Source organism: Perognathus longimembris, chromosome 17 (genome assembly GCF_023159225.1).
Source record: "Perognathus longimembris pacificus isolate PPM17 chromosome 17, ASM2315922v1, whole genome shotgun sequence".
Lineage (NCBI taxonomy): Eukaryota > Metazoa > Chordata > Mammalia > Rodentia > Heteromyidae > Perognathus > Perognathus longimembris.
In genome coordinates this window covers 51,974,964-51,999,203 of record NC_063177.1, presented here as the reverse complement: position 1 = coordinate 51,999,203, position 24,240 = coordinate 51,974,964, and the positions used below count along the sequence as shown (strand labels likewise).

Below are 24,240 nucleotides of genomic sequence, written 5' to 3'. Positions count from 1 at the left end.
GGATCTTGCTCCTCTCTTCCCCTCCAGGCCCTTTTTAATTGGGATCATTTTCCTGTGGGGGCTGGAAACTGGCTCAGGGCATCCTGACACTGCCTGCCTTTGCCTTGTAGCAGGGCTGGGATCACAGGCGTACATCACTGTGCTTAGCCCCCCCCCCCCCCCCCCCCAGTCCTGGGGCTTTCACTCAGGGCCTGGGCACTGTTGCTGAACTTCTTTTTGCTCAAGGCTAGTGCTCTACCACTAAGCCACTTTCCCAGCCCCTCCTTGGCTTCTTGATTGAGATGGGGTCTTGGATATTCTTTTTCCCTAGGCTGGCCTCAAAGCAAAATCCTATCGCTTTCTCCTGAGAGGCTGGGATTATACAGGTATGCGCCATGGCACCTATCCCAAATTGGGCATCGTGGAGTAGGCATTTAGCTCTGCCTGTGCTACTAACCAACCAGCCATACTCCTTTCTTGGACTTGGTGTGTCATCTGGGCCTCAATTTCCTTACTTGCAAAATGGAATCCTGCAACTATTGGATGTCTCCCCTATTTCTGAAAAGAACCAGGGATCACTAGATTGTTGAGTGTTTTTTCTCCCTTTGTTATGGTTATTTTGCATTTTGCCAAATGTTGAATCAACAGCTGCATTATGATTGTCCCAATATTTCTTTTTTTTTTTGGCCAGTCCTGGGCCGTGAACTCGGCCTGAGCACTGTCCCTGGCTTCTTTTTTGCTCAAGGCTAGCACTCTACCACTTGAGTCACAGCACCACCTCTGGCCATTTCCTATATATGTGGTGCTGAGGAATCGAACCCAGGGCCTCATGTATATGAGGCAAGCACTCTTGCCACTAGGCCATATTCCCAGCCCCTGTCCCAATATTTCTGAAGCAGGTCAGCTTTATAAATAGCAACACTGGTTTTACTGGCTTAACATTTCTATTATGAACCTTAAAGGGAGAGAACCTGCACTCTTAGCATATGAGGGAGTTGGGGTGGGCTTCCTGGAAAGGAAATATCCTGGTTTATGTCGTAACTTGATAAATTGGCTTCACTCTCTGAAGATAAGTGCCTAGTGAAAATTAAGGCTTGAGATTGTCACAAGATTTTAGGAAACTAAATGTTTTCAAGACAGTGTTCAAGAAAACTTCAGGTCTGGAAAGTGAAATCCTATGATTTTAAAATGGATATTAAGCAAATCAGATGAAATTAGAATGTAGGTTAAAAAGGATACTATTAAATGTTATCCAGGTGGGTGCTTGTGGCTCATACCTCACCCCTGTCATCCTAGCTCCTCAGGAGGCTGAGATCTGAGGATGGTGGTTCAAGGCTGGCGCAGGCAGGAAAGTCCGTGAGACACTCATCTCCAATTAACCACTGAAAAGTCAGAAGTGAGGCTGTTGCTCAAGTGTAGAGCACCAGCCTTGATGGAACAAAAAAGCTTAGGGGCAGTGCCCAGGCCCTGAGTTGAAGCCTCGGGAATTGCACAGAGTCACAGGCAGTCACACAAGGATTGGAGGTGGAAGTAGAGTGCTAGCCTTGCAAACCTGAGGCCCCGAGGCAATGCCAGTACTGCCTCCTCCACATTCCCGCCTCCTTTTCTTTGAACCTAGGGCTCCCTGCTTGCTGACACTGACGCTTAAGCTACAGGCTCCCCCTTCTGCTGCTCCTGCTACAGTGGTTTGGACGTAGAGCCAGGGCGGCAAGATAGTCTTTTACCCAGATCTCTATTTAGTTTAAGTAAATAGATGTGGGTGTGTCCTCGTGAAATTTTGTGAAATGTACAAAAGCTGTTCAGCTGTCTTTTTTTTTTTTTTTTTTTTTTTTGCCAGTCCTGGGGCTTGAACTCAGGGCCTGAGCACAGTCCTTGGCTTCTTTTTGCTCAAGGCTGGCTAGCACTCTACCACTTGAGCCACAGTGCTAACTTCTGGCTTTTATCTGTGGTGCTGAGACTCGAACCCAGGGCTTCAAGCATGCTAGGCACTCTTCCACTAGGCCACATTCCCAGCCCCAAGTTCAGCGTTTTTCTACAGGGATTACAAAGTTCCGATTGGGCCTGGCCCAGGTGGCTCCCACCTGTAATCCTAGCTACTCAGGAGGCTGCGATCTGAGGTTCACGGCCAGCCAGGGCATTCTTTTCTCCAATTATCCACCAGAAAACCAGTAGAGCGCTAGCCTTGAGCCGAAGAGCTCAGGACAGTGCCCACGCCCAGAGTTCAAGCCCCACGACCGACCCAACACAAAACAGAACAAAGCAACCAACGTTCTGGTTGCGTGTGAGATGCAGAAGGGAGGACCCAGCGCGGTTCGCCCAGCTCGATGGAACTCTGGCCCCGGCTTCAAGCAGGCTGCTTCCGGTTGGCCCTAAGTCGCGGTGCCTCACGGGCTCACTCACGTTCACTGGGAGCCCCCGGGACCAGCGGGGAGAGGCGGACGACTCCGTAGAGGATGCTCCCCGGCCGTTCCGACCGCCCCTCGGCTGGGGGCCTGGAGGGCCCGCCGGCTAAGTGAACACTTGGCGGAAAGCGGAGTCACCGCCGAGCGGCCCCCGCCCCAGAAGTCTTCGCGCCGGCGAGCGGCGCGGTCGGGCGTCTGGACCTCTATGCAAATGAACCAGGGCGGGCCCTATGCAAATCGCCCGGGCAGGCCCCGCCCCCGGCCCGCGGCCGGAAGCGGCCCTCGGGACCGGCGGTCCTCGCTTCTGCCGGCGCGCGGTCCCGGGAGCTCCGGCGGCGATGGCGGCGCGGCCCGTGCGCGTGCTGGTGGACATGGACGGCGTGCTGGCCGACTTCGAGGCCGGCCTCCTGCGGGGCTTCCGGCGCCGCTTCCCCGGGGAGCCGCACGTGCCGCTGGCGCAGCGCCGCGGCTTCCTGGCCCGCGAGCAGTACCGTGCCCTGCGGCCGGACCTGGCGGTAGGAGGCCGGCGGGGGTCGGGAGAGCGATCCGGGCTCCGTTCCGGGGACGCCCACCCCTCGCCCCTCCGCGAGGGTCCCGACGGCGGGCGCCCACGCCCCGGGCTTGTGTCTCGTAGGACAAGGTGGCCAGCGTGTACGAAGCGCCAGGCTTTTTCCTAGACTTGGAGCCCATCCCCGGAGCCTTGGAGGCCTTGCGGGAGATGAACCGCACGCCCGGGTGAGGAGGGCGGGGACCCCGGCGGAGGAGGGGGGCCGGGGCCCCCACCCGGGCTGACCGCACCCCTTCCTCCCCTGCAGCACCGAGGTCTTCATCTGCACCAGCCCCCTGCTCAAGTACGACCACTGTGTGGGCGAGAAGGTGCGGCGCCTGCGCGCGCAGGGGCGGGGGAGGGGGGGAGCACTGATGTCCACGCCCACCACGGATGGCCCTTGAATTAATTAGGGTCCCTCAGGCCCCACTGGCAAACCTGTCTCCGCAGTACCGCTGGGTGGAGCAGAACTTGGGGCCCGAGTTTGTGGAGCGCATCATCCTGACTAGGGACAAGACGGTGGTCATGGGGGACCTGCTCATCGACGACAAGGACAACATTCAAGGTCGGTCCCCTTTTCTTTGCAACCCCCGGGCACCTGGCCTGCCCGGGTTAGGGAGGAGTAAAAATAACCAGATTACAGACTCCATGGTTGCTGCTTTCCTGTCCTAGGACTAGAGGAGACCCCGAGCTGGGAGCACATCTTGTTCACCTGCTGCCACAACCAGCACCTGGCCCTGCCCCCCTCCCGGAGGCGGCTGCACTCCTGGAGTGACAACTGGAGGGGGATCATAGAGAGCAAGCGGGCCGCCCTGCAGCAGGACTGAGCAGGACCTGTGTGGTCCCGGCTGCAGGAAGGGAGCCCTGCAGGCAGGGCCCGGAGATGCGGGCAGTGGGGTGGGGGGATGATAGACACCATAGTCTCTGCTTGCACAAGCCCCGCCACGAGGCAGCTCCTAAGATGGCTGTTCAGGCATGCCCGGCACGGAAATACAGTAGGGAAATCAGGCCCCTTAATTACAACAAAACCGTAAAACCACAAACGTTGGCTCTTTATTTGGTAAAGGGAAGCCATGGGAGCCCAGGGTGGAGCTGACCAGGTGACCTCTCAGCTCCACACACTGGACCACATACCAGGACACGATCCTCTTTTGTGTCCTGAGCATCACCCCAACCTGCATCCCCCAAGTTTTAGAGGGCCTTTCCAGGGGTAGGCCTCCCCTCACCAACCATGACAGCAGAGGAGGGCCAGCTCCAAGGCTCTATGTTTGGTGCACGTTCTGGGGCTTGAAGTTGGCATCTTGGTGCTGTCCCTTAGCTTTTTTTGCTCAAGGCTGTGGCTCTACCACTTGGGCCTCAGTTCTTCTACTTCTGGCTTTTCGGTGGTCGATTGGAGGTAAGAGTCTCACAACATGGCTACCCAGGCTAGCTTTGAACATGATCTTCAGATCTGGGCTTCCTGAGTAGCTAGGATTACAAGCATAAGCAACCGGTGCTTGGCTTCTGGCAATCTTTATTTAAAATATTTTGGATTTTGTAGGCTGGCTTTGAACCTGTGATCTTCTTGCCTCTTATAAGCCCTTCTGGGACTACAGTTGTGTACCACCATGCCAAGCTCCGCTGCCTTTATTCTGACGTGTCATCACGCGCAGGGCTGCTTCACCAAGGGCAGGGGGCACACCTCCATCTTGGTATCCCTCACAGGACACACAGCAGGTCGAAGGGCTGGGGTCACCTGGGTCAGTGTGCGCCATGCTCAAATGCCCAGCTTGGAGACGAGGCGGTATGGTCTTGTATAGCCCTGGAGAGGCATGGCACCTTCCCAGATTGCTTCTAATGGCACGGTCCCAACCCCTGCTCATAGCCTACCTTGTGCGCCCGGGACCCACCGCATCCTACGTGGGGGTGTGAGCCTGGCAGTGGGGGCGCCAGAGACAGGTCCTTCATTTCCAATGTGTTGCGTGCCAGCCCCTGCTATGAGTGGCACCAGCTTTGCGTCCCTTCTCCATGTAGGCATCTCAGTCCGGCTTCTTCATCTGTGTGAGGCCGGTGCTGAAAAACCTCCCTTTGAAGACGGTACCACTTCTGCGGCAGGGGCGTCCTCAGCTGTGAGCCTGAGCCCTCCAAGAGGGTGGCCTCGGGTAGTAGCGGGGCCGCGGGGGTCTCGGTGGATCAGGGCTGCGGAGGGGCTTCACTCCTTGGCAGTGGGATGCCCAGGGCAGAGTGGGCTTGACAACCGCGGGCTTCAGCCACCTGGCTTGGGGAACAGAAGTCCTGCAGGAAGATCTGGGCCAGGTTCTGGAGTCTCTTGCTGGCCGAGAGAGAGAAGCGCAGCATGCACTGGATGACGGGCACGGAGGTGAGCTCGGGGTGAGAGCCGGGGCCCGGCGAGCTCAGGTACATGAGCGTGGTCACGGCGGACAGCACGGTCTCCTCATTGGGGCTGGACAGGCAGTTGGTGATGAGTGGGACGCCCCCCGCCTGCAGGATGTACTCCTTGTTGGCCCTGTCCGCGCACAGGTTGCAGAGGCCTCCTGGGGAAAAGCAACATGGAGCCTGGGTGCCCCAGGCCTCTGGCCTCCGCCCCCTCCCTCCCTGTCCAGTGAGCTGTGAGGAGGCACTGGCGAGATGCTGGCCCAGGGAGGAGGGACGAGAAGCCTCTGGGCGGGGCCCAGCTCTCACCCAGGGTTCCACAAAGGCCAGTCTGCCCACTGTCACCCGGCACGTCACAGTGGGTACGAGCCTCTTTCGTTCTTGGTTCAGAACTCCAAGGGCTGGGATGCTTCCCTTTCCTGAGAGGTGCAGTTGGCCTCACACTTTCTCAGCTTGCTTGCTCTCAGCTCATTCTCAAGATCTTGCGATCTTGAGCCACACCTCTAGTCTAGCTCTCTCTGGTTATTTTGAAAATGGAGTTTCATGGGCTTTTCTATCTGGGCAGGCCTCAAACTGGGATCCTCTAGATCCCAGCCTCCTGATTAGCTACTTACAGGAATAAGCCACCAGCAGTAGGCTGTTAGCACTTGTTTCTTTATCCCGTAACTTAAAACATATGTAAATGCAGGTGCTTTTTTTTGTGTGTTTTAGCCAGTCCTGGGCCTTGGACTCAGGGCCTGAGCACTGTCCCTGGCTTCTTTTTGCTCAAGGCTAGCACTCTAACACTTGAGCCACAGCTCCACTTCTGGCCATTTTCTATATATGTGGGGCTGGGGAATCGAACCCAGGGCTAGGCCATATTCCCAGCCCCAAAATGCAGGTATTTAAATCAGAATGAGATGCCCTCCTTGCTGTTTTCAAAGCCAGCTCTTTTTATTTAACAATGTAATGCACATATCCTGCCTGGCCATGCAGAGGTATGCCGGGTACCATTTTGTGGGCACCATGAAGTGAGAACATTAAGTCATTTTCATGTCACGGTGTCTAGGATTCTGGGAAAAGCAGAAAAGGCCTGAGTAACAGACCAGACCCCTTTCCAACTCCCCATTCTCTCCTCAGGGCCCCTCAGCCTAGTGACTTCTTGGCCTTGGGGACAGATACTTTTTTTTTTTTTGGCCAGTCCTGGGGCTTGGACTCAGGGCCTAAGCACTATCCCTGGCTTCTTCCCGCTCAAGGCTAGCACTCTGCCACTTGAGCCACAGCGCCGCTTCTGGCCGTTTTCTGTATATGTGGTGCTGGGGAATCGAACCTAGGGCCTCGTGTATCCGAGGCAGGCACTCTTGCCACTAGGCTATATCCCCAGCCCCCAGATACTTTTTTTTTTTTGGCCAGTCCTGGGAGGCACTTTGCTTAGCATTGCCTCCTCGGTACTGGCAGACTTCCTGTGCACTGACACAGCCCCCTGCCATCTTACCTCTACCCTTTGATTCCTGTTTCCAGGGGCAGGAAACCACATCTCAGCTCGTTTGTCTGTTATGCCTGAGTGACCAATCAGAGGCTTGGAAGTTACCAAGCAGTTGCCCCTAAAATCTAACTAAGAAGCTGGGGCTAGTGGCTCATGCCTGTAATTTTAGTTACTCAGGAGGTTGAGATCCGAGGATTCTGATTTGAAGTGAGCCTGTGTAGACAGACCCAGCAAATTCTTACCTCTTAATTAACCAGCAAAAAGCCAGAAGTAAAGGTTCTGCTCAAGTGGCAGAGTGCCAGCCTTTTTTTTTTTGGTTGGAACTCAGGAACTGAGCTTTTTTTTCACTCAGGGCTAGCTAGCACTCTACCACTTTACGCCAGTACCACTTTTGTTTTCTGCTGGTTAATTGGACTTCTTTGCCCAAGCTGGCTTCAAGCCACGGTCCTCAGGTCTTGGACTCCTGAGTAGCTAGGATGACAGGCGCGAGCCACTGGCACCTGGCTCAGTGCCAGCTTTGAGCAAAAAAGCCGAGCAAGAGCGTGACGCCCCGAGTCCAAGCCACATGCACACTCAACTATGAACTCTTGTCGTGGTGCCCAGGCAGGGACAGAGCGGGAGTCAGCAGGGCTGGGCTTTGCGGCCCGCTCCGGGTCTGCCTTGGGCTTTTAGTCACCCATCTGACCTCACGCCTCCCTGGGGCCGCTGCAGCTTTTGCTCAGCTTCTCTCCCCTCTCTAACTCTTCCCCTTCCTTCTTGCTGGTGGTAAGCATCCCCAGCTCTGCTGAGTGAGCCTCGATCACTCTGGATCAACCTGCTGGATGCCTGGCCCTCCCCCCCATGCCAGGATGGCCCCTCATCACTGGCACACTTTTCTTTTTCTGCCAGTCCTGGGGCTTGAACTTAGGTCTGGGCACCGTGCCTGAGCTTCTTTTGCTTAAGGCTAGTGCTCTACCACTTGAGCCACAGCACCCACTTCTGGCTTTTTGCTGGTCCTGGAGCTTGTGCTCAGTGCCTAAGCACTGTCCCTGGCTTCTGAATCGGGGGTACCTCCTCCTCCCAACTGGGGACGGGGGCTGGACAGGTGGCTCATGGCTCTGTGCAGGGTGAGTCATTGCATGGCCAGGTGTGTCTGGACAGGGCGGGGCACTGCAGCACAGCCAGGGCATAATCAGGTGGCCTCAGTTGGGGGGTGGGGACAGAAAGCCGCAGGCCAGGAGCCTGGAAGGCTTCCAAGTGTCCATCGGGTGCCTGCCAGAGGATCACCAGCTGCTTTGGCCCAGTGGAGTGCTTTTATTTATATTTACTTTTTGCCAGTCCTGGGCCTTGAACTCAGGGCCTGAGCACTGTCCCTGGCTTCTTTTTGCTCAAGGCTAGCACTCTGCCACTTGAGCCACAGCGCCACTTCTGGCCGTTTTCTGTATATGTGGTGCTGGGGAATTGAACCCAGGGCTTCATGTATGTGAGGCAAGCACTCTTGCCACTAGGCCATATCCCCAGCCCCACGAACTTTATTTTTTTGGTGGGGGTAATGGGCTTGAACTCAGGGACTAGGCACTGCCCCTTAGCTTTTCTACTTCCAGATTTTTGCTGGCTTTAGTAAGAGTGTCCGACTGTGACAATCTGATTACAGCCTCTGAGTAGCTAGGACTACAGGTGTGCACCCCTGTACACTCCTATGCCTGGCTGGCTGCATTCCTTGGGGGTGAAAAGGACTGAGGACTCGGGAGAGGACTTGAGGGGCAACAAGGTCTGCTGGGGCAAGATGGCAATGGAGGATCACGGGAGCTCTCAGAGCTGCATCAGGCCCCAAGTGCACTTGGCGAATCTGCTGAGGAGCCCAGAAGCTGTGGACAAGAACGTCAGACGGCCGGTGCCGCTCAGTAGTACACTGCCAGCCCCGCTGACGTTAGACAGGCATCTGTCACTGCATCACAAGCTCATTCTTTTCTTTTTTCCTTTCCTCCTGTCCTACAGGCTTGAACTCTGGACCTGGGCACTGTCCCTGAGCTTTTTTCCTCAAGGCTAGCACTCTATTGCTTGAACCACCATTATAGCTTTTTGGTGGTTAATTAGAGATAAGAGTCCCACAGGCTTTCTTGCCCAGACTGGCTTTGAACCACAATCCTCAGATCTCAGCCTTGTGAGTAGCTAGGATTACAGAGGTGAGCCACTGGCACCTGGCAACACTCTACTTCCTAAAAGTTAGATACACATTTCCCCAGGGCTGGCGACTTCCAGTCTCGGGTGCCCACCTGGGAAAAAGGGCATATCAGCATGCAGGAACTGCAGGAACCTGGAGTGGGGGCGTGGTTCCAGTGTTGCAGCACCTGCCTAGCCCTGAGTTCAAACCTCAGTATGCCTAAATAAGTGAATGGAAAAAAACTGTACAAAATGAATTACAACATCTGAACTCTAAGAAGACTTCCATCTGTTAACAGTTGCAGTCTGTATCAACAGGTAGCTTCTGGCATACCACCAACGGAAATATGTTGACTGACAAAAGCAAGATGTAGGAGCAAATCCTGCATGGTTCCATTGATAGGAAGTTCAAGAATAGGGAAAGCCTATAACCACAATACCCCAAATCCATGACAATGGTGGGTAAAACTAAGGTGGTGCTGGGGTGGGCGGGAGGCATTCTACCTGAGTTACAATGGTGAACACATCTATCGAACTTAGGTGCATTTCACTGTGTGTTCATCACACTGTAATTTGAGAAAATGGCTACAACATACACAAAAAAAGGCTGAGCTGTAGCTCAGTGGTAGAGTGCTGGCCTAGCAGGCTTGAGCCCCTAAGTTCATCCTTAACACCACAAAGAACACATTCCGACTGGCTGATGAACTTGCTTTAGGCAAACAACAAAATCTCAAGAAAAAGAGATATAGAAGAAGAGGCAAAGGCAGGGCTCAGCTCACTGGCCCACCTTGGGTGCATAAGAAAGGCATCCAAGCCAGACACTGGTGGCTCACACCTGCAATCCTAGCTCCTCAGGAAGCTGAGATCTGAGGATCACAGTTCAAAGCCAGCCAGGGCAGGAAAGCCCTTGAGATTTTTATTCATAATTAACCAGAAAACTGGAAGCAACGCTGTGGCTCAAAGGGGCAGAGCACTAGTCTTGAGTGAAAAAAAGCTCAGGGACAATGCCCAGGCCCTGGGTTCAAACCCTATCACCACCACCAGCAAAAGTCAGAAGTGGAGCTGCAGCTCAAGTGCTAGCCTTAAGCAGTGAAAGCTGCGGGACAGTGCCCAGGCCCTAGGACCTGCACGAAAGGAGAACAGTGGTACTGGGGATTGAACCCAAGACCTTGCATAGGTTGGGCAAGGGCTCTACTACGGGAGCCACACTTCAGCCTGAGGAAATTTATGCTTTTTCCTCAGTGGTGGTGGAGGATTTACCAACCCTTAAACACTACTACCACCTGGTGGCAGCTACATGTATTGCAGGAAGCAGACTACAGGAAATGGATTTAATCCAAATTCTGGGAAGCCACTCAACTTGGATCCTGCTTTTTACTAAGGAAACTGCATGTCTTCTATTATATTCTAGACTTCAGTCTTCATAAGAGCAAAGGCTCACCCCTTGTGCTTTTACATATCCAGTAGCCAGAGTACAGGACACCTGGATACAGCTTCTAGAACTGGATGGCTTTGATTCTGATAGACATCTGTCCAGCCTCAGACTCCTAACTAAAAAGTGGCTGTGAAAAGTATATTAGCTTTAATGCTATCTCCAGGGTCAAGAGAGATAACGCATAAGAAGTAGAGCCTGGTATCAGGCGGTGCCCCTCAGTGCCAGCTCTACCTGTGTAGCCCTAAGTCCTCTAGCCACCCTGCCTGGGCACCTGCTGTGAGGCCAGGATCCAAGCATCTACTTTCCTCTATCCCTCGGTGGTGTTTCTTGGATACACCATTATTCCATCCTCCTTCATCTCTCTGAGGGAAGAGGATGGGTCGATTACCCTCGAAGGAATCTCACACAGGTCCTAGGCGTGGAGCCTAGGAATCCTGTAGCTGCAGACACCAACCCTCGAAGTATTGTTATTTCACTGAATCCCCTCGGTAGGCTAGGAGGGGGCTCCTGATAAGGTCTCCTGAGAGGTGACTGGAGAAGAGAAAGTGCACAGCCAGATGGAGCAAGTCATGGAGTAAGGAGTCCCAGTGTTGTCAAACTCCCAAATCCAGCTCTTACCAAACTCACTCTGCTGCTGGATTGGAGACAGGGTCAAGGGCACTGTAACTCAGCTGTTCTCTGCTGATTATTCCAGAACCAGTTGTGCTTGGGGCCACTGCATGGAGTCAAGACCAGGAATGGTACCTGTGAGAATTCCTCTTTTCTCCACCATTCCATCTTCCTCCCAAGTCAAGACTTCAGAGTACGCCAGATGTAAGCAGAGATAAGCAAGGCTGACTCTGCGGGCAGGGAGATCATAATCTCTGGGTGGCCACCAGGGACAGTCAAAGCTCCGCAGTGCAGCAAGGAAGCACTCAGCAGCAGAACAGGCACCAGACAAGCTAGTGCCAGAGCATCACAGGAGAGGGTGATGACAAGCGCCTTTTAAGTGACACATAATAAATACAGGTCTCTAATATGTATAGAGTCCCATGAATAGCCTTAGCTCTGGTGGAAGAAGGAAAAGAGTGGGGCTGGGAATTTGGCCTAGTAGTAGAGTGCCTGCCTTGCATACATGAAGACCTGGGTTCACTTCCCCAGCACCACATATAAAGGAAATGGCCAGAAGTGGCGCTGTGGCTCAAGTGGCAGAGTGCTAGCCTTGAGCAAAAAGAAGCCAGGGACAGTGCTCAGGCCCTGAGTTCAAGCCCAGGACTGGCAAAAAAATAAAGTAAAAAAAAAAAAGTCTTAGTTCCAATTGACAACTCAAAAGCGGGCTCCCCTCCCCTCCACCCCCGCAGCTGAGGCACTGCCTACGGGTTTCCTTTCCCAAGGACTCACTTTCTACTCAGCTCACCCCGGCCCATCAGGATTCGGGGGCAGGGGCGGCCCCCATTCTTACCAATTGCAAACTCCACTAGCGTTTCATTCTCCTCGGACAGCGAGTCGAGGAATAGATCCAGGACTTGCAGTTGCCGCAGGTACTGGTAGTTGTTGGGGTCATAGGCGAAGTTGGCGAGGTTGGCGAGGACCTGCTCCTTGGCGTCTGCGGTAGGAAAGCAGCGGTAGAGCCAGGACCCCGCGGCAGTCGGGCCGGGACCCCACCCCCGCCCCGTCCCGCCCCCGGGGCCGCCCGGGGCCTCACCTTGGCTCTGCGTCTCCTGGAATTCCGTGACCAGCGCCTGCAGGTACCCCAGCCGCCCGACGTGGGGGTCGACCTTCGGCTTCTGGGCCATGGTGGTCGGGGTGCCGAGGAGCCCCGTCGGGGAACGAGCGGACGGTGGGACCCGCCAGGCCGCGGGGCCGGGCGAGACCCTCACCGGACCTCCGCCTGGGCGGGCACCGGCCGGCGGGGAGGCAGCGGGCGGGCTCCGGGGCTGCGTTCCGAGCCCGCGGTCCTTGGCAGCAGGGAGTGGGGACGGGAGGGGATGAGGAGGACGCTGGAAGAGTCGAACTCCACAGCCAGATTCCCGGCGCCGGACGCCGCCATAGACCAAAGGAGGAGGGGCCGGAAGCGGCGTCCTGGCTTCCGCTCCCGGTTTCCTTTCTAGGAGGCGAGCGGCGGCCGTGCTGGCCCCGCCCCCCGAGGACGGAAGGGGCGGGGCCGCGGGGAAGGGGCGGGGCTGTGGCCTAGCGGCTCGGCGCGCGCGCGCGGCAGGCGGCCCCGCGTGCTGGAACCCCAGCGCCCCATGCACCCTGCAGGCTCGCGTGGTGGTTGAGTCCCTCGGCGCGGGGGAGCGTCCCTGGGACCTTTGTGGGGCGCCGAGGGGTTCGGAGGGCGCCCTGTCGGGACCCGTCCAGGTAGAAGCACCGCCAGCCCCCTCACATTTGGCGGGAGTGGGTGGTCGAGTGGTCCCGGCCTCCGACGCTGGTTCCGCGCGCCCCGTCGGAGTTTTATCCCGAGGGTGAAAGGACGGGCGACTCGACGTCTCCGGCACCCCGACAAGAACCTGGACCTGCTGCCGGGCAAACCCCAGGACGCCCCCAAAAGTGTAGACGTGGGGACCTTGTACCTTTAGCTCCAGGCCCGGGGTGAGGCGCTGGGGTCAAGGCAGAGTGGCCTCTACACTCCGCCCGGACGCAGGCCCGACCCGAGGTTTCAGGTCCCTCTCTCTACAGTCCCCGTTCCATGCGTACTTCCTGGGAGAGGAGTTTTGACTTTGGTCTGGGTGTTTGGGTCCCCCGAGCTGCTCAGTGACTTCTCCAGACTCTTGGTTTCTGTGAGGAGTGAGCAGCCTGGTGAAATGCGTCTCAGCTCACAGTGGCCTGGGACCAGGAGCACAGGGACTGGGGGGAGGATGGGAGTGAGCGCCCCCTCTCAGGAAGCCCACTCCAGAGCCTTTACCAGGAATTCTCAATACTTTTTATTTATTTAGTTATTTAGTCAGCTGTGGGGCTTGAACTCAGGGCCTGGGTCTTGCGAGGCAGGCGCTCTAGCCCTCTGTCCACCTCTACCCTAAGCATGATGCCAGCCTAAGGCCTCTGCCCTCTCTGGTGCTTTGTTCCCTACGACCATGAAACCTTGGTCCTTGAGAAGCTGCGCAAAGGAATCCGGCCCGAGGCTTCGGAGCTCAAGGCAAGAGTTCTACCACCTTTAGCCACAGCTCCACTTCCAGTTTGGGGTTGTTAATTGGAGGTAAGAGTCTCACAGACTTTCCTGCTGGAGCTGGCTTCACACTGTAATCCTCAGGTCTCAGCCTCCTGAGTAGCTACGATTACAGGAGTGAGCTACCAGCACCCGGCTTGTTTTATTTTTTATATATTTTTAGCAGTCCTGGCAATTGAACAGTATTCTACCACTTGAGCTGCACCTTTGCTAATGGTAATGATGGTCTTATTCTGCTCTGCCCAACTCCTGACACACAAGAAATACTCAATTAACTATTCATTCTGGGAGTAATTCTGCCCAGAAATTTCTTTTTTTTCCTTTTTTTCCCCCTATGGATTATTATCACTCTTGCCTAGGAGTAAGTGATGGTGATCAAAATTTCCTGTGGTGTGGTCTAAATGGGAGGAGCACCTGCCTAGCAAAGCAGCCACCCTGAGTTTAAGACCCACTGTTGTTTAAAAATAGTAATAATTCCTATGCTGAAGTTTTACTGATACATTGTTTTCTTTAAATATTTTCACTTACCTGCCAGCCTCAATTCCCTCCTTTCCCACTCAGTTGAGATGGAAAAACGTGTCACAGCATTTTTCCTTCAGAGCACAAGCTGCCTAAACTCAGGGCTGGACAGGGAGCAGAATGTGGCCTAGTGGTACAGTGCTTGCCTAGCATTCAGGAAGCCCTGGGTTCCATTCCTCATGCCACATAAACAGAAGAAGCCAGAAGTGGCGCTGTGGCTCAAGCGGTAGAGTACTAGCCTTGAGCAAAAGTAGCTCAGGGACAGTGCTCAGGCCCTGAGTTCCTGAATTCAAGCCCCAAGATTGACAAGAAAAAAAGACAGCGCCAGCTCTCAAATTGGAAGAGACCTGAAGTTCTCCTTTCTTTTCTTTTCCTTCCTTCCTTCTTTTTTTTTTGGCCAGTCCTGGGCCTTGGACTCGGCATGAGCACTGTCCCTGGCTTCTTTTTGCTCAAGGCTAGCACTCTGCCACTTGAGCCACAGCACCGCCTCTGGCCATTTTCTGTATATGTGGTGCTGGGGAATTGAACCCAGGGTTTCATGTATAGGAGGCAAGCACTCTTGCCACTAGGCCATATTCCCAGCCCCCTCCTTCTTTCTTTTCTTTTGTGTGTGTGCGTGTATGCACACGTGCACACACACACACACACACACACACCATTCCTGGACCTTGGACTCAGGGCCTGGGCACTGTTCCTGAGTTTGTTTTGCTCAAGGCTAGCACTCTACCACTTGAGTCACAGCTCTACTTCTGGCTCATTTGATATTTAATTGGAGATAAGAGTCTCACAGGCCTTTCTGCCCAGGCTGGCTTCCAATTGTGATCCTCAGGGTTCACCCTCCTTAGTAGCTAGGATTGTAGGAGTGAACTACTGGTGCCTGTTTTTTTTTTTGCCCTTTTCAAGTCCTAGAGATGGTTAGTAATTTGCCCAGAGTAAGTTGTAACTTGCCCACAGCAAGTTTGACAACTTGGTACCCCAGCCCGGTGACCTTTGCTGCTGCGCTACCTCCTTTGGCCACAAGGGGACACGAGAGCACCCTAAAAGGCCGGACAGCCCTAGGGATGCTTCTTTCCTGAAGGGCATATGGACTGGGAAGACTGGTCTTGAAAGTAATATTTCTCCTGGGTATGCTTTTCTTGCTGGAGCCTGGTTGAGCCTGAACCAACAAACAAGGTCCTGAGCCTGAGCAGCCCCTGCTAAACTGGGAGAAAGGAAGGGGGAGGGAAGAGATTTACTCTAAAGCCTGTTTTCCCAGCTTGAGGAGTTCAGAGTTTATGACCCACTGCAGGGAAGGTTTGTGTGTATCATTGAAACAAGCCGTTTCCTATTCCTAGGGATACCCTGCTGAGACAAGTCTGGGCTGATCCAGCCCTGGGTAATGACCTCAGGGAGAGGCACCCCACAGCAAGGTATGTCAACAGCTCTGGCCTCCCAGACACAAGCGCAGGCCCCAAGGGGGCCAGGGAGGACAGGCAGGAGACTCAGCCAGCTACTGCTCCAGGTTGACAGTTACTTTCCTCTTATTGTGGTTGGTCATGGGTCTTGAACTCAGAGCCGGGGTGTTGTCCCTGAGCATTTTTGCTCAAGGCTAACAGTCTATCACTTTGAGCCACAGCGCCACTTCCAGCTTTCTGGTGGTTAATTGGAGATAAGAGTCTCTTGAGTCTCGATCCTCAGATCTCTGCTTCCTAAGTAGCTAGGATTACAGGCGTGTACCAGGCTTTACTATTTCTTTTTTTTTTTAATTTATTTGTTTTAATATAAACTTTTATTTTGGAGGGGGGGTACTCAGGATCAAGCCTGAAGTCTTGTACATGCTAGGCAAGCTCTGCTCTCACCCCTCAGCATTTACACTGTAACAGGAAGGAAGAGAGGTCTCAGGAGGCCAGGCCAGGGGCTAGCAAGGCTTCTGTTGCTTATGCAATAGTCTTCGTGTGTGTGTGTGTGTGTGTAGGTTCTGGGGCTTGAACCCAGGGCTTTGTACTCTACTACTTGAGCCACAGCTCTACTTCTGGCTTTTTGACAGTGAATTGCAGATAAGAGTCTCACAGACTTTCCTGCCCAAGCTGGTTTCAAACTGTGATCCTCAGAGCTCAGCCTCCTGAGTAGCTAGGATTATAGGCTTGAGTCATGGCGCCCAGCTTCATGACGGTCTTCCAGTTACCTAGCAGGCCTTTCCCTCTGTTGGCCGGCTGAATATCTGCTTCTCCCAACCCCACACTGAATACAGGGAGAGGCAAAAGAGAGAAGGGATCACGGGGTAGACTTTGCTGAGTGTCAGGGAGCCCCTTAGACTTCCCCAATTCAGAGACCAAAGCGAGAACAGCAGAAGGGGGGCTCCCTTCCTTCAGTCTGCTCCCATGTCAGCTTGGGGTGCTCCACACCTCCCTTTCATCTGTCCTCATTCTGTATCCAGGCCACCTCCTCAGCCTGGCTCCCATTACTGTCTCTCACGGAGTTCCAGTCAGCACGAGGTCTGACCACTTGTGTGTAGGCAGACTTGCTGCCCCCAGGGTCACGAGGAGAGCAGATGGTAGAGGCACACAAGTTGGATGTGAAGATCCGATGTGTTGTGTTGTAGCAGCAGCAGTGTGGAGCCAGCAGGCTGAGCTGGCCGTGGCTGCTCCCAGCAGGCGCCCGTGGAAGGAAGCCAGGAAGGCTCGCTCCAGGACGCTGCCTGGAAGGAAGGTGGCTGGCTGGCCTCGGGCTCACACGCTGGTCACATACATGGTCTCAGTACACGGCTGCTTCTTGGATCTGTCTTCCAGGATGAGACCTGGCACTGGAATCATCCCTGAGGTGTCTCCATTTGCATTATCTTGCTTGCCTTTCCTCTTCCTCTTCTCTAGAGCGTAGAAGCCACTACCCATGAACAGGGCAGAGGTGACCAGGAAGAAGCACGACATGTAGAAGACATAGCTGAAGTTGTCAGTGCTGTCCAGAACGAACCCTGGGAACAGAGAATACATCCAGCCACTGCCTGGTGTAACCCAGTGAGCCCCCAGTGATGTGTGCTCCCAAGAGCAGAGATTTCATTTCATATTTTTTGCCAGTCCTGGGACTTGGACTCGGCTTGAGCACCATCCTTGGCTTCTTGTTGCTCAAGGCTAGCACTCTGCCACTTGAGCCACAGCACCACTTCCAGCTTTTTCTGTTTATTTGGTACCATGGACTAGAACCCAGGGCTTATGGTCGTTTTCTGTATATGTGGTGCTGGGGAATCGAACCCAGAGCTTCATGTATAGGAGGCAAGCACTCTTACCACTAGGCCATATTCCCAGCCCTCATTTCATTATATTTTATTTATTTATTTTGCCAGTCCTAAGGCTTGGACTTGGCTGGAACACTGTTCTTAGCTTTTTGCTCAAGGCTAGCACTCTACCACTTGAGCCACAGCACCACTTCCAGCTTTTTCTGTTTATGTGGTACCGTGGACTAGAACCTAGGGCTTCATGCATGCTAGGCAAGCAATCTACCACTAAGCCACATTCCCAGTCCTTCCTTCCTTCCTTTCTTCCTTCCTTCCTCCCTCCTTCCCTCCCTCCCTCCCTCTTTTCCTTTCCTCCCTCCCTCCTTTCTTCCTTTCTTTCTTGTTTGCTTGCTTTCTCTTTCCTTTGCGAGTCCTGGGGCTTGAACTCAGAGCCTGGGTGCTGTCCCTGAGTCTTTTTGTGCTGAAGGCTAGTGCTCTACCACTTGAACCAGAGTGCCACTCCCAGCTTTTTCTGAGTAGTTTATTGGAAATCAGAGTCACACTGAATTTCCTGCCCAGACTGGTTTTTGAATTGTGATCCTCAGATCTCAGCCTTGAGAGTAGCTAGGATTACAGGCATGAACCACCAGCACCCATCTCTTTCTTCTTCTTCTTCTTCTTCCTCCTCCTCCTCCTCCTCCTCCTCCTCCTCCTCCTCTTCCTCCTCCTCCTCCTCTTCTTTTTTGCCAGTTTTAGGATTTGAACTCAAGGGCCTTCTACTTGCTTGGCTTACTGCCTCATATCTAGTGCTCTGCCACTTGAGCCATACCTCCAGTCTGGGAGTTTGCTGGTTATTTTGGAGATGGAGTCTCACAGACTTTCTGCCTAGGCTAGTTTCAAACCATGATTCTCAAAGTCTCAGCCTCCTGGGTAGCTAGGATTAGTCTATCAATAATATTTACAACTGTTCCTACTCCATATGCCAGGAGAGAAACACACTATAGACAGCATGGTCCCTGGGTTTCTAGGCAAGCACTTTTTGCCACTGGGCCATATTCCCAGCCCCCCCTCCCCCCGGCTTTCTAGGAAGGTTAGGGAGTGTAGGATCCTCTCTATTCCAAGAGAAAATGCTGGTCTGGGACCAAGTCCACGCAGATTAGATTTCTTTTCTTTCCAGTCGTGGGGCCTGAACTCAGGGCCTGGGCACTGTCCCTGAGTTCTTTGGCTCAAGGCTAGCGCTCTACCACTTTGAGCCACAGCGTCACTTCCTGTTTTTGAGTGGTGCATTCGAGGTGAGTGTCACAGGGACTTAAGCCTGGGTTGGCTTGGAACCGAGATTCTCAGCTCTCAGCCTCCTGAGTAGCTGGGATTACAGGCGTGAACCACGGGCGCTCACCACTCGGATGAGATTTCCTGTTGCCCCCAAACTCTATTCCTTGCCCACCCAAAACCCCACCCTAGCCCAAGTGCCTCCCGCTCTCCCAGGTTCTGACCTGCTAGCGGGAGGGAGATGAGAGAGGTGACCCCGCAGAGCACGGAGAAGAGGCCCAGGGCGCTGGGGAACCGGTCCATGGGGACGATGTCCATGAGGACTTGGAAGAGAAGGATTCCGCAACAGCACATCGACAGGCTGTACACCAGGCAGTAGCCCACGAGCACCCGGAATTCAGCAGACACTGTACACACCAGGTTGGTGAGCCCGTTGAGCAGGATGGCCAGGCAGAACAAGTACTTCCGGTAGTCAGCCAGGCTCTCCCGGCCCACCAGTAGCCCTCCGAGGGGCCGCAGGAAGATGTTGCAGAAGCCCACGATGGAGATGAGCATGGCGGCCCGGTAGTCCTCCATGCCGTGCCGCGTGGCGTACGGCACCAGGAAGATGTGTGGCAGTGAGAAGCCCAGCATCATCACCATCACGCCCACGGTGTACACGCAGTAGCCCCCGTTGTGCCACAGGACGTCACAGGCCAGGTGGTGCTGCAGGGCGGAGCCGCAGGTTGCCAGGCAACCGCGGGCCCCAGGCTTGGGGACTGGGGGCGGGTCTCTGGGCTCAAGGGCCTCACTGGTGGCCACAGGCCTCACCATGGCCCCGCAGACGCAGGAGTGGAGGAAGACCCCGCCGAAGACGAGGAAGGCGCCCCTCCACCCCAGCCCCTCCAGGAGGTAGCGGGCTAGCAGTGGCCACGTGGTGGTGCCCACGGAGATGCCGATGGAGGCCAGCGCGTTGGCCAGTGGCCGCCGGCGCACAAAGTACAAGCCCAGCACCGTGATGCTCGACTGGAAGCAGAAGCTCATGCCCAGGCCTGGAGGGTGAGAGTCGAAACCTGCTCAGGGGCGTTCAGGGGCCTTTTACTCCCCCCCCCCCGGAGTGTGTGCGGCGGGGGTGCGGTGGGGTAGGGGGTCGGGGGGTGACTCAGGGTCATGTCCCATGTCTCTGTTCATTCTAGGCCAGAATATCCCAATGGTCACCTCCCACGAAGCATCTGCCCCTCAGAGCTGCCTCCCAAGGCACCCAGTTCCTCTGGGTAAAACACCAGACACCACAACACTCTCTCTCTCTTTTTTTTTTTCCTTTCTGTCAGTCATGGGGCTTAAACTCCGGGCCTAGGTACTGTCCCTGAACTCGGCTTCTAGTTTTCTGGTGGTTGATTGGAGAAGAGAGTCTCATGGAAGCTGGGCATTGGTGGCTCACACCTCTAATCCTCATTACTCAGGAGGCTGAGATCTGAGGGTCACGGTTTGAAGCCAACCTGAGCAGAAAAGTCCCTGTGAGACTCTTATGTACAATTAGCCAGCAGAAAACCGGAAGTGGCACTGTGGCTCAAAGTGGTAGAGTGCTAGCCAAGAGTGAAAAAAGCCCAGGAACAGCACTCAGGCCCTGGGGTCAAGCCCCATGACTGACCAAAGTTATGGACTTTCTTGTTTGGGCTGGCTTTGAACCGTGATCTTCAGTTCTCAGCCTCCTGAGTAACTAGGATTACAGGTGTGAGCCAACAGTGCCCAGCTACTTTTATTTATTTAATCTTTGGCTCTACTGGGGTTTGAAGTCTTCTATCACGGAGTTATGCCTCCAACGCTGCTCTTTTTTTTTTTTTTTTTTTCCCAGTCCTGGGGCTTGAACCCAGGGCCTGAGCGCTGTCCCTGGCTTCTTTTTGCGCAAGGCTAGCACTCTGCCACTTGAGCCACAGCGCCACTTCCGGCTTTTTCTGGGTATGTGGTGCTGAGGAATCGAACCCAGGGCTTCGTGCAGGCTAGGCAAGCACTCTACCACCAGGCCACATTCCCAGCCCCCCGCCACCATTTTGGATGGGAAGAAGTCACCTGTGACGAATCCAGCTGTGAGGTAGAGCTGGGTGAGGGTCCTCGAGAAGGAGCCGGCCACCATGCCCAGGCTGGACAGCAGGCCCCCCAACATCATCGTCACGCGGCAGCCGAAGCGTCCCACCAGGATGCTGCACAGGGGCCCTGTGGGGAGCCGAGGGTCAGCCGGTGACACCCAGTGAGGGGCTGGGGAGGGGCCTCCAGCGAGAGCTAACCGGCTGGCTTCAGGGACACAAGCCCCGGGTGCTGCCGGTCTGCTTCCCATCCTGCCACATCGACCTGTGTGGTTTGAGTAAGCCTCGGTTCTCTCGGCCTCAGTTTCCTCGAGTCAGCCTAGGGGATGCTTGGCCTGACTCGGAACCCCACGGGCACACCGAGGCCCTGCGCTGCGTTGGTCAGTTCCACCCACACAGGACTGGTTCACGTCTGTCGTGCACGCCCCTCGCTGGGTGTCTGTCTCAGGGCGTCTCAGCCGCAGCGAGCGCTCCTCCCCTTTGCACGGGCCTCTCCTCTCTCGCGGCCTTGCACGTTTGCGTGGTCCCTGAGCGCCCCTGTACTTTCTTCTACTGGCTCCTGGAGGGAATCGGGCTGGGTACTCTCTTCCCCTCTCCTGTCACCCACATCTGGGACGAGGGGGAATGGAGTTCAAGAGCAGTTCAGCCAGCAGCAATGGCTCGTGCCTGCAATCTTAGCTACCGAGGAGGCTGAGATATGAGGGTCACTGTCTGAAGCCAGTCTGTGAGATTCTCATCTCCAGTTAACCACTAAAAACAACCAACCGAGCAAACAAAAACTGATGTGGAGCTCTGGCTCAAGTGGTAGAGCACTAGCCTTGAGCAAAAAAGCTCAAGGACAGCACCCAGACCCTGAGTTCAAGCCCCAGGATCAGCAAAAAAAGAAAAGAAAAAGAGCAGAGTTCACTCTTAGCGTGCAAGACACCTTGGGTTCAATCTCCAGCATCCAAAACAAAACAACAGCAGGCACTGGTGGCTCACACCTGTAATCCTAGCTACTTAGGAGGCTGGGATCTGAGGCTCGTGGTTCAAGGCCAGCCAGAACAGTATAGTCTGTGAGACTTTTCTCCAATTAACCTACAGAAAATGGAAGTGGCACTGTGGTCCAAAGTGGTAGAGCACTAGTCTTAAGCCAAAGAGCTCAGGGACAGTGCCCAGGTCCTGAGTTCAAGCCCCATGACCCCCAAAAACAAAAACAAAAAGCTCCTGCAAAACAGAAGAAAAACAAAAACCTCAAAATTCCGGCTCCTCTGCAAGTCCCCCACTGCATACATTTGTGTGGAAGGGACGGGAGAGGGGGGAAAGGTATCCAGCCCGATTCCCTCCAGAAGCCATTTGTGTGCTTGCTTTCTAGCCTGGCAGGTAGAAACCAGCCAGTCTGGTTGTCAGCTCCAAGACACCTTGCAGAGGGCCACAGTCACCCAGCGCCCTGCCCCCAGCACGCACACACACACACTCATGTCCCCACGTAACCCTCCCAGAGGGCAACTGGAGGGTCAGACAATGTGACCAGGTGCCTGAGCTCCTGCAGGTGTGCTCGTGCACACCTGGGCTAGAAAGAGGGCCTGCGCTCTCGTGCGCGTGTGCACACGCATGCCAGTGGGGGGGAGAGGGTATGTGGTGTGAGCCAGCGCCGGTATGAGGGCAACAGAGGGACGGAGCAGCCCGTCCTCAACGGTGGTCAAGCAGCGGCTTAGGGGTAGGTGAGGCTGTGGGCGTCTCTGACTACCGGCCCACGTGTCTTGCCTAACTCGGGAAAGGTCTCCTTGGGGGAAATCCCTGAGATGGGGCAAACGGGCCGGGGGCCGGGGCCATGGAGGTCAGCTGTTCCTTCTGCAGGGGGCATGGCTCCTGCCAGGAACCTCTCCTCAGCCTGGGGAAGCCTTGCCGAGGGCTGGGGAACGCTCGGAAGGACTGAATAAATGACTTTCCTGTTGCGAGTTTCTCTGATACTCTGAATGAGCATGGACGAAAAGGTGGATGTGTGAGAAAGAGACGGACAGCCCAACAGGGAGGACTCTCACGCCAACAGAGATGGGGTGCCTGCTCTAGGTAGTCCGTAGTGGGGGGGCGGTCCCCAAGAGATGCCCAGTTCCTAGCCCCTGCCCCGGGCCCTGTTGTCTGCCTGAGAAAGAACTGTCGGAGATTCCCGTGGCTCATTCCAGCCCCCCCGCAGGGCCCGAGGTCACGTGTTCAGGGCCAGGCCTGGCTTCCCCTCACTCTGGAGGCCACCTTCCTCCCAGGCTCCAGCCTCCATAGCCTCCCTGTAGGAAGCCCCAGGGACAGGTGGGGCTCAGGCCTCGTCTCTTATTCCTGAGTCTCCTTTCCCATCCGTAAGCCCTGCTAAGGGTCTTGAAGATACTCATCAATCCTCGCCTTACGTACCACCTAGTTCACATCCCTTCAGGGGCCCTTGGGATCCTTCTTGTTATCTCACAGATGCAGGGCGGGATTGGGAACGCTGCCTCCGTACTGCAGGGAGGGGTGGAGAAAGGACCCTGGGAGACGGCTCAGCTGGAAAGCGGCCGGGCCTGGGTGGAGGCTCCAGTGGCCACTGAAAGGGATTCTCTAGGGCTTTGCCTGGCTTTCCACCACCCTCAGGTACCCCTGCCCTGTCCCCATCCCGGGACGGCCTCTCCTCCCCTGCTGTAACTCAGCCCACCAGGATCCCGGCCAGCGGGGGTGGGGCAGCCCTGCTGAAATGAGATCAATCTCAGGAGTGCAGGCAGGGGGCAACACCTGCGAGCTCAGGCAGGGGGAGCAGCAGGAGGCTGGGCAGCCCTGGCCTCTTCCCCCAGCCCCGGTGGCGGCGGCTCCTTGCCCTTCCCTCCCGCTCCTCCCCGACAGCTCACCCCCCGCGTTGAGCATGGCCCCCAGGATCGAGGGGAACCAGGAGGTCTCGCTGTTGCTGGCCTGGAAGTCGCGCTGCAGCTCGGTGAAGAAGACGCCGATGCACGTGGGGAAGGACGCGGTGAGACCCTGCGCCACGAGGGAGGCCAGCAGCACCACCCAGGCCCACCTGCCGTCCGCACGCTGCAGGACCCGGGGCATCCTCCGCCGGCCCTGCCCGGGAAGGGAGAGAACGGAGCCCCGGGGGGGGGGTGGGCGGGCTGCCAGCCCTCCCTGAGCTCGCCTGCCGCCTCTCCCGCCCGGGGGACTGAGACTGTCCCCTGCTCCTACCCCGGCACCCGGTGTCACCGAGGGGCACCGCCCCCTGGGAGGCGGCCGGAGGCCCACACGTCGGCCTTGGCATCATGCCTTTCACCCACTTCTCAGAATCAGCCTGGCGGGAGGGGGCAGGGAGGGCGGCGGGGTGGGTGGGGCGGGCGGCGGCCAATGGCACCGGGCAGGTAGGAGGAACTCCTTCGGGTGGCGGCATCACCTGGCCGTCCGCAGGTGGGACTTCTGGCACCGCTCACTAACTGTGCGCCTACCTTGGGGGCCGAGGATGTACCAGCGTCCCCGCAGGTATCCATGGATACCGTCCTAAAGCTTCCTGCATACCAAGACTCCCGCCATGCTGCCCCAACAGCCCAAGTCCACGGCCGGGGGTGCTGAGTACAGCCAGGGAGCAAACACGCAGCAGCTCCGCAAGGACACCCGACCCGCCTTCAGAGATAAGCCAGCCGCCAGGGTTCATCCGCAAGCCCCGTCGAGTCGCGCTACCTGCCGTGACCCTCCTTCCGCTGGAGGAGTTCAAAGTCAAGGGTC

General features: G+C 55.7%; 3 protein-coding genes across 5 annotated transcripts; 1 reads left to right on the top strand and 2 right to left on the bottom strand.

The window, feature by feature from the left end:
- The first annotated feature begins 2,673 nt into the window (after window positions 1-2,673).
- Window positions 2,674-3,958, top strand: Nt5c (5', 3'-nucleotidase, cytosolic). Its single transcript, XM_048365569.1, has 5 exons — window positions 2,674-2,896; window positions 3,016-3,116; window positions 3,197-3,257; window positions 3,379-3,493; window positions 3,601-3,958. Exons 1-5 carry the CDS (start codon window positions 2,720-2,722, stop codon window positions 3,753-3,755), a joined length of 609 nt encoding a protein of 202 aa, XP_048221526.1. The 5' UTR covers window positions 2,674-2,719; the 3' UTR covers window positions 3,756-3,958.
- A 418-nt stretch (window positions 3,959-4,376) lies between these two features.
- Armc7 (armadillo repeat containing 7) lies at window positions 4,377-12,357 on the bottom strand. Of its 3 annotated transcripts, XR_007213763.1 has the most exons (5): window positions 12,183-12,357; window positions 12,028-12,134; window positions 11,785-11,928; window positions 10,575-10,874; window positions 5,329-5,462 (listed from the first exon to the last, which is right to left on the bottom strand). XR_007213763.1 is itself a non-coding variant. In XM_048366331.1 (4 exons), the coding sequence occupies exons 2-4, from the start codon at window positions 12,116-12,118 to the stop codon at window positions 5,101-5,103; spliced, it is 597 nt and encodes a 198-aa protein (XP_048222288.1). In that variant the 5' UTR covers window positions 12,119-12,134; window positions 12,183-12,335; the 3' UTR covers window positions 4,377-5,100. The 3 variants fall into 3 exon arrangements, 2 of the variants coding, with proteins under 2 accessions (XP_048222288.1, XP_048222289.1); XM_048366331.1 differs by lacking the exon at window positions 10,575-10,874 and having other exon boundaries at window positions 4,377-5,462; window positions 12,183-12,335; XM_048366332.1 differs by lacking the exon at window positions 5,329-5,462 and having other exon boundaries at window positions 10,280-10,874.
- A 4,173-nt stretch (window positions 12,358-16,530) lies between these two features.
- On the bottom strand, window positions 16,531-23,614 carry Slc16a5 (solute carrier family 16 member 5). Its single transcript, XM_048366415.1, has 4 exons — window positions 23,382-23,614; window positions 20,516-20,659; window positions 18,691-19,497; window positions 16,531-16,957 (listed from the first exon to the last, which is right to left on the bottom strand). Exons 1-4 carry the CDS (start codon window positions 23,578-23,580, stop codon window positions 16,716-16,718), a joined length of 1,392 nt encoding a protein of 463 aa, XP_048222372.1. The 5' UTR covers window positions 23,581-23,614; the 3' UTR covers window positions 16,531-16,715.
- Window positions 23,615-24,240: the final 626 nt, after the last annotated feature.

Excerpts from the sequence above, each read along its gene's own strand:
- Nt5c (XM_048365569.1), top strand. The coding sequence starts at position 2,720 with ATGGCGGCGCGGCCCGTGCGCGTGCTGGTGGACATGGACGGCGTGCTG. Across the intron at positions 2,897-3,015 it reads CCCTGCGGCCGGACCTGGCG|GACAAGGTGGCCAGCGTGTA; the intron begins GTAGGAGGCCGG and ends TGTGTCTCGTAG. Across the intron at positions 3,117-3,196 it reads GAGATGAACCGCACGCCCGG|CACCGAGGTCTTCATCTGCA; the intron begins GTGAGGAGGGCG and ends CCTCCCCTGCAG.
- Slc16a5 (XM_048366415.1), bottom strand. The coding sequence starts at position 23,580 with ATGCCCCGGGTCCTGCAGCGTGCGGACGGCAGGTGGGCCTGGGTGGTG. Across the intron at positions 19,498-20,515 it reads CACAGCTGGATTCGTCACAG|GCCTGGGCATGAGCTTCTGC; the intron begins GTGACTTCTTCC and ends CTCACCCTCCAG. Across the intron at positions 16,958-18,690 it reads CATCTCCCTCCCGCTAGCAG|GGTTCGTTCTGGACAGCACT; the intron begins GTCAGAACCTGG and ends CTCTGTTCCCAG.
- Armc7 (XM_048366331.1), bottom strand. The coding sequence starts at position 12,118 with ATGGCCCAGAAGCCGAAGGTCGACCCCCACGTCGGGCGGCTGGGGTAC. Across the intron at positions 11,929-12,027 it reads CCAGGAGACGCAGAGCCAAG|ACGCCAAGGAGCAGGTCCTC; the intron begins GTGAGGCCCCGG and ends TTCCTACCGCAG. Across the intron at positions 5,463-11,784 it reads GCTAGTGGAGTTTGCAATTG|GAGGCCTCTGCAACCTGTGC; the intron begins GTAAGAATGGGG and ends GCTTTTCCCCAG.